Source organism: Diceros bicornis, chromosome 1 (assembly GCF_020826845.1).
Source record: "Diceros bicornis minor isolate mBicDic1 chromosome 1, mDicBic1.mat.cur, whole genome shotgun sequence".
Taxonomy (NCBI): domain Eukaryota; kingdom Metazoa; phylum Chordata; class Mammalia; order Perissodactyla; family Rhinocerotidae; genus Diceros; species Diceros bicornis.
The window spans coordinates 21536354-21548017 of NC_080740.1; the positions used below are offsets into that span (position 1 = coordinate 21536354).

An 11664-nucleotide genomic window follows, 5' to 3' on the forward strand; every position below is an offset into this window, starting at 1 on the left:
AAAATGGAATGTCAAATGAAAAAGGCTATTATTGAACCCTAAACATTAGTCAATAGGCTACTGTTGACATATATTCAAATTATTTGTCCTTTCAATATGAAATCGAAAAATCACATCAACCTTTTGTACTCAATGAGGGACAATAACATGTGCCTTTATAATGGTAGGGGGAAAACATAAATAAAGCTTTACATTGGTGTATTTTACATTAATACCATTCCTTAAGGTCTTGAGAACATAGCAAAGAATTGGACAAAGATCATTGTGTCATCTGTGGGTACTTCTTTATTGAAAAGAAATTAACATTCACACTAGAGACTGCAGAAGGAAATTAACTTAATCTTGCAATGCTGGAACAAACTTCACAGTGAGGGATTCTTGTTTTCAAAGAGTAGGGGAAAAAAGGAGAGAGAAAATCATTTAGGACAGTGTTTCTCAAATTTGGGTACTTTCACAGACCTTCTTGGGAGAAGGAGTTGCAAGTTTCCTATGATAATGTTTTAAATTTTATGTTTTACTTTTGTTCATAATCTAAGCAAATTAACCCGCACTTGTTCAGGATTACCTGGACAACCATCTTATATAACAGTGTAGACACATGATCACAGCATCTGCACTTGGACCTCTGATCCCTGGGCACCAAGGGAAGGCCAACTGTGCTTAACTTTTCATTTGGAGTTTCTCATATGGTGTCCTCAGACCCTTCAGGGAATTTTTGAACATTTCCTATGAGATCAGTGAGTTTGTGAAGGTAGAGAACACTGGTTCAGAGCAGTGATTCCTGAGACAGGGGTAGGGTGGAGTGGGGATGGTGACCAGGGAGACACATGCAGTTTGAAAAAGCACATTCAAAATACTTAGTGATTTCATAATACAAACTCCATAAAGTCAAACTCAACAAAATCATTTTCAGGCAGTAGCAGAAAACCAACTATAGATTCATCCTAAGGGGCTTGGGATAAACTTGGTTGAGAAACACTGGCTTAGAGGTAGAGGATTCCCAGCACATCATGTAGGACAGTCAGTAAGAAACACGTGCCAAAGAGAGAACATCGTTTGGGTCAGTGAGCAAATTATAAGCCATAACTTGTCATGGTCTTTTGGAACCCAAAGGACTGGTCCAGAAGAAACCCAAGACATCCATCAACCTTCTCATACTTGTGGTTTGGGGCAAGTTGGGCCATTTTTAATACCGAGTCAAAAAAGAAAAAGCTGCTCCCCTCCCTTTTTTGGGGGTTAACATATTGCAGAATTTTAAGTCAACAGTTGCTGTCATTGGGTAAAGGTAGCCCCAGATCCATCCACCAGGAAGTGCGGTCATCATTTGCAATGCCTTTCAGCTCTCAAGGGGGACACATCAGCCTGGGGTCAGCTCTGCCAGGAAAAAACACAGAGTTGGATTTTCTTGGAAAGGTAAATTCCCCTCATTTCCCTTCATCACCAGAAAATTGACGCTTGCTATTTAAACACAATCTGTTACAGATGGCCTTGAGATGCAGTTGCCAGCAAAATACTGAGAGCATATAACGCAAATAAAGAAAACTTGTGAATATGGGGGACTCTAATGGCCACCCGAACATAGATAGTTGAGGAAATGGTATTTCCCATCTTCCCAGGAATGTCATTAGTTTTCTTCCATTCTTCATCTAAGCCTAAATTGCTAAAAAGTGTTTCAGAATAGAAAACATTTGGCACCACAGTTAAGTGGGTTTTGAGCTCTTTAGTGCATGGGGTGAGGCCAGGAAGCTGACCCAATCAGACACCATGCTCACCTGCTGTGAGGATGTTGTAGAATTGTGATGAGAAGTTTTGTAATATTAACTATTTTATTTCAAGGGCTTCAGTTGTATTTTTTCAGATTTTTTTTTTTTTTTTTTTACTTCTCTTCTGTTGCTGTTCTGAGTAACCACCAGAAATTATACATACTCATTGCTCAAGGGTGAGTTATTAATTAGTGGACAATAAATACTCGTCAAAGACCATTTTGGTTTAAAAACCATAAACTTCTCCTTTGACTAAAAAAAACACTCGGTCTCTCTCCACGTGTGAGCCAGTGGAATTGGCCGAGTTGGATGCTAGCTAGCACTAACAAGAGCTGGGGGAGAGGGGAGCTCATCAGACCCCACAGCATGCTGGTTCCTTTCTAACGAGTTCTTCACCCTACAGTTTTCCATTGAGCCAAGGATCTCCTTTAGGTTACAATTTTAGAAAACTTTGTTTTGGCGTTTGGGAAGCCAGTTAGATTGAAGTGATGTGCAGTGTGAACACGGGTAAAGCAAAAATTACCTTGATTTCACGTTGCACTTAGAATCATCCAGGTTGCTTACCAAGGCCTGTGTGCTCTGGCCCCTGCCCACGTGTTACTCCTCTTCTTCCTCACTGAGCTTCACTCGGGCTGCTCTTGCTTGCTTTCTGTTCCTTGAATATTCCACACTTGTCACCTCAGGGCCTCTGCACTTGCTCTTCCCTCTGCCTGAAAAGCTCTTCTGCCTCGTCCTCACGTAGCTGTCTCCATCTCGTCAACCAGGTCTCAGCCTAACCAGCCCCTCTGAGAAAGGCCTTCCCTCACCATTTCAGCTAAATTTGCTCCCCACCCCCTACCATGTTCCATCACATTATTTGATTTATTTGTTTGAGGAATTATTTACTTACTTGTTTTGATGTCTATCTTTCTAAAATAAGTTCCATGTTATCTTTTTGTTCATCACTATATTCCCAGAGCCTAGTACAGAGTGTGGCACATGGTAAGTGCTTAATCGATATTTATTAAATGAAGGTTGAGTGAGATTTCCTCCCATTGACACAATTAATCCCTTTGTAAAATGGGAAATCTCATACATGACCTCACAATTCCTCAAATCATGCCAAGTCATTCTTTCCCCAGCCAGAATGCCTTCCTAGGTTATCATAAAACATGGCAGTAGAATTCTACTGTCTCCCAGTGTTCTGGGCCCAGCATCCCACCTGTCACTCACCTGTAATTATTCTAGAGCTCCAGTTTGCTTTAGCCGCGGCAACAGTTCCCCCCTCTGTTGCATATTTGCTAGATCAGTCCATCCACCTATACAGTCTTTACCGATAAAGACCCGAGGCACCTAAAAAAGCAAACGAGCCAGGACTTAAGGAACTTAATTGTTAGGTTAGAAAGAATGCCACTTTATCCTTCCTCTAAATATTTCCCATGATCCAAACCTTTTCAAATTACTTTACAACCTCCTCATGTATTTGCTTTCAGGTCAGAACTTTCTGTTATATGCATAAAATTATTCATTAAAGAATGTTTTCAAGCCAAGATGTTTTTCAAATTGGGTATGCTGTGCACGAGATTGTCCAACTTGTCAAAGTGATTTAAAAATTTCCCTCTACAGAAACACGTTTCAGGGAAAGAATTTTGGTTGGCTGCAGCTAGACCACCCGGGTTGAATTCTGGTTTCTCTGCAGCTGGGACCACACCTGAGCCCGTAAGCTGAGCCATGGCAACCAGGAAGGAGTTTGTTTCTAAATACAGCGGGAAAAGTATTTGTATTAGGCCTCCGTCCTCAATTTTTAGGTCCACAGTTTGTTATAGTAGTCCTTCTCTGCTGTGAGCTCTGTGCTCAACTGGGGAAGGCGTGGTGGTGTCTGAGTCTCCTTCTTTAATCCCTGGCCCATCGAGAAATGTTTAAGTGCTGCAGCTCTGGGAGAGAAGGACATTCGTCTGCTTTGGTTGCACACCTGGCATGGGTGGGTCACCCAAGGCAAGCCAGACTGACCCAGTCGTTACACCCACTGGATGCGTTTATCTCCAGTCACACTGAGGCTCCCACCCTGCTGCTAGGTACATTCCAGAATCGGAATCCTGAAGGAGGAAGTCTTCTCACTGTGGCCCAGACAACTTCCAGGCCAAGAGTGTTACAGAAAGGCTGACAGGCAGTGAAGAAACACCAACAAGATAGGCCACCTGAGTGGTCAGGCAAGCAGGTCCTCTCTCTCAACTCTAGGAACATACCAGAAAGGCTGGGAGAGGTGAGAGATAGAAAGAGGTAAGAATATTTTCAAAGCTGTTGATTTTCTCAGAAGGCATAATAATTCAAGTGAATTTTTTTTTTTTAAAGTAAGAGAGATGAGAAAAAGGGCTGAATTATTTTGGATAAGTCCTTACAGTATTTTATTAAGAAGGGGTCTGGGTGGAAGTGGGCTTTGAAAATTCAGGCCAAGATTAAAAGACTCCTGTGCCACATTTCTGTGGCTAGTTCCTGTGCCCCAGGAGTGGGAAAGCACACAGAGGACCGCGTTCTGGGGAAGCCTGGTAACACTGTCCTCTTCAGTCACAGAAGGTGCAGCACGTGGCCCGGTGTGGGTTTTGCAGAGGGGAAGCACTATCAAGGCAACGTTGTTTCAACAGCTGAAAGAATAGCGGCAGAAAGATGAAATCAGAAACCGAAGTTTTCCCCTGGGTCCTGGCTGTTACTTTAGAGAAAATAAAGCTTCCCCCCCCCCACAAATTGTTGGGGGCTTTTTGGCTTTATCTCCCCAGAAACACTTGGCTGTGGTCAGTTGTACCAGTAAATTGAACAGAATCCTAATGTAATTCTGATATAATCATACTGCAGAGCTCCTTCTGCTGAAGGCATTGCCTGAGGAGATAAAAATCACCTGAGCTTTAAATACATAAGGATCTATTCATTCTGGAACTTCTATATTTTCAAAAAGAATTGAGCAATTGTCACTCCTACGGCTTGCCACAACTCCCCCTCCGCCCAGGGTGTTGGCAGAGGGTTGAGCTAAGTTCGTTGGTGAGAAGGCCCTGAGGAGCAAGGAGGCCTCTCCTCACACAGGGGTTCTCAGACCAGGACGAGCGTCAGAACCGCCGGGGGGCTTGTTACATCGATGTCTACTCGCCTCCCCACATTTCTGATAGAGGACATCTGGGTTTGGGGCCCAAGAATTTGCGTTTCTGACAAGTTCTCAGGTGAAGCTGACACGGCTGCCCCAGGGATCACGTTTGTAAACCACTGGTTGACACTGAGCGGCCGATCCTTCCTCCCAGGGTAGCTGTGGCTTTGAAAACCCACAGCCCCATCGCCTGAGACAGGCGGTGAAACGTGATCACCCTGTCTCCAGGGTGGAGCTGTGTGCACACCATCTGGCAGAGGAGCTGGTTTGCCTGAAACTGAAAGGCCCCTTTGCCCTTACACACCCCCTCTAGTTGGGCAACAGCAAAACCACTTAAAGCCCACCAGTTACTGGCACCCCCAAAAGGAGCTGAACCACAGGCTGCACAGGACAGTGTGGGGGGCGGTGGTGACAAAACAGGAAACTGTTGATTCAGCTGAGGAAGGATGAGGAAATGCACCCTCTGTGCCTTCCCCTCCTGGCCCCAGCCCCCTCTTCAGAGGAACTTGCTAGTCTGTTACTGTCAAGAAGCAGAAAGAGAACTGCCACCATAAAAACAAGCGTGGTGGGCGGCCCCGTGGCTTAGCGGTTTGGATCCCGGGCGCGCACCGACGCACCGCTTCTCCGGCCATGCTGAGGCCACGTCCCACATACAGCAACTAGAAGGATGTGCAACTATGAGATACAACTATCTACTGGGGCTTTGGGGAAAAAAAAAAAAGGAGGAGGATTGGCAATAGATGTTAGCTCAGAGCCGGTCTTCCTCAGCACAAAGAGGAGGATTAGCATGGATGTTAGCTCAGGGCTGATCTTCCTCACACACAAAAAAAACAAGCGTGGTAATACTAGGGCCCTTACTCTTCTGGAGGAGGTTCCTCCAGCCCCAGCCTCAGCAAGGCGGCATCTTCTGTGCGCTAAGGTTACTCAGGTGCAGCTACTCAAAGCTCCTTCTCAACATTCCTCACCACCTCCTTGGCTACGTCGCTGGTACAAGCCACTAGCATTTCTCATCTGAATTATAGCTGGAGCCTCCAGGTGTCTCCCAGCTTCAACTCTCACTCTGGCCTTCCCATAGTCTCTTTTCCCGACAGCCACCAGAGTGACCCTTTCAAAACGAAGCCAGATTCAAAACTAACTCCTCTGCTTGTCTCATATCACAAGCCACAGTTCTCATGATAGCTTGAAAGGCCTTCCCAACCCATACCCCATCATCTCTTCCTGTTCTCCTACCAGCTCACAATGCTCCAGCCACACAGGCCTCCTTGCCAGGCACATTTCTGCTGCAGGACCTTTGCACTTGCTGTTCCCACTGCCTTTATGCTCTGCCCCTAAATGTGTGCCTTGCTCCCTCACCTCCTTTAGAAATCTACTTCAATCACTAAGGCCCTGATGGCTCCACTTAAAACTGTACCTTGCTCCCTACTGCCTACTTCCCTGTCCTACTTAGCTTTTCTCCATAATGCATATCACTTACCACCTTCTAACATATTATTTATTGTATTTACTAGAATGTAAGTTCCACAAAGGCAGGAGGGTTTTTTTTGTTCTGTTCTTGGCGGTGTTTCCAATGTCTGGAAAAGTGCCTAGTAGGTAGTAGGTGCTTAAAAATGTGTTGTCCAAGTGCCTATTGACTGATGATTGGATAAAGAAGATGTGGTATATATATATATATATACAATGGAATACTACTCAGCCATAAAAAAAGACAAAATTGTCCCATTTGCAACAACATAGATGGACCTTGAGGATATTATGTTAAGCGAAATAAGCCAAAGACAAACACTGTATGATTTCACTCATATGTGGAAGATAAACTAACACATGGACAAAGAGAACAGACTAGTGATTACCAGAGGGGAAGGAGGTTGGGGGCTGGGCATAAGGGGTAAAGGGGCACATTTATATGGTGACCGACAAATAATAATATACAACTGAAATTTCACAATGTTATAAACTATTTTGACCTCAATAAAATTTTAAAAAATGTGTTGTATCCAGCAAAATTATCCTTCGAAAGTGAAGGAGAAATAAAGACTTCCACGCAATCAAAAATTGAGGGAATTTGTTGCCCATAGATCTGCCTTGCAAAAAATGTTCAAAGAAGTTCTTCAAGGAGAAGGGAAATGGTAGAGGTCAGAGACTGGGATCTACATAAAGAAAGGAAGAGCTTTAGAGAAGGAATAAATGAAGGCACTGATCTAGGAGCTGTGGCTATAGCAAAACCAAAACAGGTTTCTCCATGTACACAGCTAATGGAAGGCCTGAGTGCCTGTAATCAGTCAAGTCCAACTGGCCTCCTACTGTATGCACAGCAGCACAGTCAGCAAGGAGGAGTAAGATAGCAACCGTTCTCAAGTTTTCAGCCTTTTCGAATATAAACTCTTCACTGTTGGGGATCGTGAGGCATACAACTTCAAAGGATTTATTCTTCCCCTTGGAGGAATGCATTTAGGACTCAAGAACCCACGAAAAATATTTTTAAAAATTCAAAAACTTAAATGACCACTAGAAGAAAAATTGTTGCTTTACAAATGAAAAAAAAATTTGTTGAATGAATGCATGAAGAGGTTTGTTTTTCCTGCTGGAGAATAGAGGCTGCCTAGCTGAGAGCCATAGCTCCCAAAACTTGTGGCAAATTGGAATTACCTGGGGATCTTTTTTTTGATAGGAAATAAGTTTTTTTCCTAGCTTTATTGAGGTATAATTGACAAATTTGTATATATTTAAGGTGTACAATGTCATGGTTTGATGTATGTATGTTATGAAATATTACCACAATCAAGTTAATTAACATATTCATCACCTCACATGGTTACCATTTTTGTGTATGCAGTGAGTACACTTAAGATCTACTCTCCACAAATTTCAAGCATACAATACAGTATCACTATCATTAACTATAATCATGCTGTACATTGGATCCCCAGAACTTATCCATCTTATAGCTGAAAGTTTCTACCCTTTGATCTAGGGAGCTTTACAACTACTGAGGCCTGGCTCCCACCTCTGACACGGTGATTGGTATGGGGTATGACTTGGGATTGGGATTTTTTTTAAAAAGCTCCTCAGGTGATTCTAGTGTGCAGCAACACTCAAGAACCAGTGGCCGAGAGGGGTCCATGGCAGTGCTTGTATTGCCCTTTCTCAGTACCTGGGCAGCCTGTACAGCTGGTGATCCAGCTTAGCAGCAAGAGTCTCTCTCACCATTGTCTCCTCTGCTCCAGGACCTCCCAGAGGCAAGAGTCCTCAACTCACAGCTGGGGCCCTGGGAGCAATAGGGTAACAGGTTTAGCCTCTTTCTGCTCCAAAATGCTGATTGCTGACTGGAGAGGCGGGGAGAAACAGCCTCCCTGCTTGACACTGAGAACCCAGAGAAAACCCTGGAAGTCAAACTAAAACTGAACTAGGATATGAGCCTCTGCAAACACTATGTCCTAGAACGTGCATCCTGAAAGGGAACTTGGGTGAGCTGGGGGCCTTCACTCACCCCAGCCAGCACCAGAACTGTTACAGGCAATCTGGCTGGCTGGGCATCCCACAGGAAGCCATGGACACAGAGGAAGAGGAAGCCTTTTCAGATAAAGGAGAGCTGTGCTTAGAGGGTCTCTCCTTCTATTCACGGCAAAGGGGATGTAGAGGTCGCCTACTCTAGTCTGGTCTTGCAGCCAAGGAGGTCCTTGAGGATCAGAGAGGTGGTGACTTGCCCAGGCTCACACAGCAAGCCACTGTGAGAGCCAGGCGGGAACTCTGGCCTCTGGACTTCCTACTATGGCAGGCCTGGAAACATCTCGTCATTTAGAACAAGGGGCAAAGAACAAGCCGTTAGATTTTGCCAGTGGGAGGAGTTAGATAGGATAAGGAAGAAGGAGCGAATTAAAGAGAGCCTAGAGAAAAGACTGAAGGTCAGCGAATCCCGCTCGGCTGTGTGACAACAGACGAAAGAGTGCGCACGATTCCCCTGTTCACTAACAGAAAGGTTCAGATCACACTGGGCCCCTCCACCCGCCTTCCACCCCCAGCCCTGCAAGCTGCAAACTGTCATGCCGCGGCAGTGCCTAAAACAAAGACTCCAGATAACTCCTCCACGACGCCAGGATAGCCGCCGGGCCACTGACCCTGACGCAGTCAGCGGTGCCCCTCCTCTGAGCCGAGGGGACCCTTGGCTGCGGTCCAGCCGCCCGTTCACCGGAGCCTCTCGCTCAGGCGCCCTCCCCAACCCCGCACAGCCCTCCCGCCGCCTTGAGTGACGGAGCCCTAGCGGTGTCCTAGAGAAAGGCACCGGCGGACCCTGCTCACAGCCCAGACAAGCAAAAGGAATCCGGGAGCCTTTTCTCCAGCCTTTTAGAGCGAAACCCCAGGCTCACCGTTCTGGCTCCTGTGAGCTCTTGAAAATAATCTTGGATCTCGCTTGCGTCGTCCCCGGTGGCTGTGATATCGACAAATTCCAAAGACCCTTGTTTGAAGGGCAGTTGGCTGAGGAGCTCGCGGGTCCTCTTGCAGAAGGGGCAGGTGGGCTTGATGAACACAACCACCTTCCCAGGCTGGATTTTGCTGTTCACAAACTCGTGAGCCATGCTGACAGGTTGCTGCCTCCCAGGAGGAATCCTCAATTGCAGGTATTGCTCCGAGTGTAAAGCGGAGGCCCAGCCAGCTGGCTCTCATTTAAAGGAACCTCCCTGGAGGAGGAGTTTGTCGGGTAGCGTGCTCGAGTTTTAAAGGGACAGTCCCCAAGTCGTTTTAGTCTGGCGAGATTGACCAGCTAGAAATGCCGAGGAATGCACACTTGTATTTAATCATCGATAGCTAAGCCCTGGGCGTCATTGTCCTCAGTTCTTTCAGGAGTGCCTGCCCTTTGGCAGAGAGCAGAGTCAAATAACCCTCTGGGGAAGCACAAAGTGCACAGACCAGCCCCAGGGAGGGGGTCGAGCAGGCAGTGACCTGGTAGAGTAAAATCTTTATTTCCTTCTCGGAGACACAGGTTTTTAAAACACACGCAAACAGAATCATTCAAGAAACCGAACGCATTGAAATCTCTTTAGAAGTGAAATTGAAATTGTGACTTTGCATTCCGTCTTGAGGTTGCGCCCAGGGCGTTTTGTTTGGCCTGCACAGTGGGTGTTAGCTGTTGTGATCGTTTTAATGGCATTAGTTCTCAACATTTAAAAATCGAGACATTTCACAAAAGAATCTGGACTTGCAACCTCTCTGAAATTCAGGTCACATTGCTCTGTCGCAGCAGCCGGGGCTGAGTAACTGTTGTCTCCTCCGGACAGGCAGACGGTGGCTCAGTTTATCACAAGCCCCCTGGCTAGCTCCTGCCTTCCAGACACCTGCCTCTTCACCCCATAAGCCTTTGCGTTTGTGACCCTTGAACAGCAGTTTAGCACGGAAGCAAATTCCAATACAACCCTGTGATTTCAAACTACAGATTCCATGAGGGTCTTTTTCTCAGTTTGTGACCCTTTGTTTCCACTGTTGGGGAGTGGAAGTGGTGTAATAACTCAGCTACCACATTCGCCTCAAGTGTTCGAAGACCTGAAGCAGGGGCTTGTAGAACTAGAAAACCTGATGCTCTTCCCGTGGTGCCCACGCTCCCTAGTGGGGGGAGCAAAGACTTCTGTTCAAGGTTCTAGATAAGATATCTTATCCCCCTCTTGCCGTACACCACTTTGTGTGCAGTAAGTTCAATAAACAATAAAGGAAAATTCCAATAAAGGAAAAACCACCTCCTTTAAAAGTGAGTCATCCTTTTCCTGAAAAAGTTTTACGCTGAAACTGGAGTATCTCCTGAGAGGTGGGGCCCAGGCCAGAGCTGGACGCCTCCATTTGTTGTCATGTGGGTGGAATCCCCAGTGTAGTGTGATTGAGAGAAGGAAAGAAAATTGACTCCTGGCTGGCCCCGTGTCTTAGCGGTTAAGTGCTTAAGTGCGCGCGCTCCACTACTGGCGGCCCGGGTTCGGATCCCAGGCGCGCACCCATGCACCGCTTCTCCAGCCATGCTGAGGCCACGTCCCACGTACAGCAACTAGAAAGATGTGCCACTATGACATACAACTGTCTACTGGGGCTTTAGGGGAAAAACAAAAGGAGGAGGATTGGCAATAGATGTTAGCTAAGAGCCAGTCTTCCTCAGCAAAAAGAGGAGGATTAGCATGGATGTTAGCTCAGGGCTGATCTTCCTCACAAAAAAAAGAAAGAAAATTGACTCCTGGAAGTAGCTGTAATTATTACTAAAATTAGATGGCAAAATGAGAAACCCAGATTCTGAGTCACAGAGAGGGAGCTAATAAGTGAGATCTCTGTCAACAAAAAGAATGTTGTAAAGCCAGGAGGCCTGAGCCAACTGGTCCTGGTCAGGGCTTGGGACTTCCCAACCCACAGCTTCACTTTCCTCCTGAATAAGCTCATGGCAGAGTCCATGTCACCTCTCTTCGTTTTCTTTCTTTATCCTGGACTCCCCTGGCCAGGCCCCACCTGAGGCCCAGGGTCTCTTCGGCGCCCTCAGAGCTGCCGCCTTCTGTTCACCAGGCCCAAGGTTCATCAGCACACCTGGTACCTGGCTCTTCCCTCAGAGGCTTTCTCTTCTTAGGGCCTGGGGTTCAACTCTCCCTCTCTGCTGGCTCTTTTTCCTCAGCGTGTGACAATGTTCCCCACTCTCCCTTGATAAAAATCACCAGCACCTTCCATCTCCTTTGCCCTGTTTTCCTACATTTGCCCTTTCCTTAACAGCCACGTTTCACAAAAGCCGCTGTTCTGTTTGCTCTGTGCGCTTCACTCACCTCCCACTCT

General features: G+C 46.2%; 1 protein-coding gene across 1 annotated transcript; it reads right to left on the reverse strand.

The window, feature by feature from the left end:
* Positions 1-255: 255 nt before the first annotated feature.
* Positions 256-9544, reverse strand: GLRX (glutaredoxin). Its single transcript, XM_058533502.1, has 3 exons — positions 9240-9544; positions 2976-3095; positions 256-1374 (listed from the first exon to the last, which is right to left on the reverse strand). The coding sequence occupies exons 1-2, from the start codon at positions 9447-9449 to the stop codon at positions 2982-2984; spliced, it is 324 nt and encodes a 107-aa protein (XP_058389485.1). The 5' UTR covers positions 9450-9544; the 3' UTR covers positions 256-1374; positions 2976-2981.
* Positions 9545-11664: the final 2120 nt, after the last annotated feature.

Coding starts and splice junctions, on each gene's coding strand:
- GLRX (XM_058533502.1), bottom strand. CDS start 9,449: ATGGCTCACGAGTTTGTGAACAGCAAAATCCAGCCTGGGAAGGTGGTT. Junction 3,096..9,239: donor AGCTCACAGGAGCCAGAACG/GTGAGCCTGGGG, acceptor TTGCTTTTTTAG/GTGCCTCGGGTCTTTATCGG.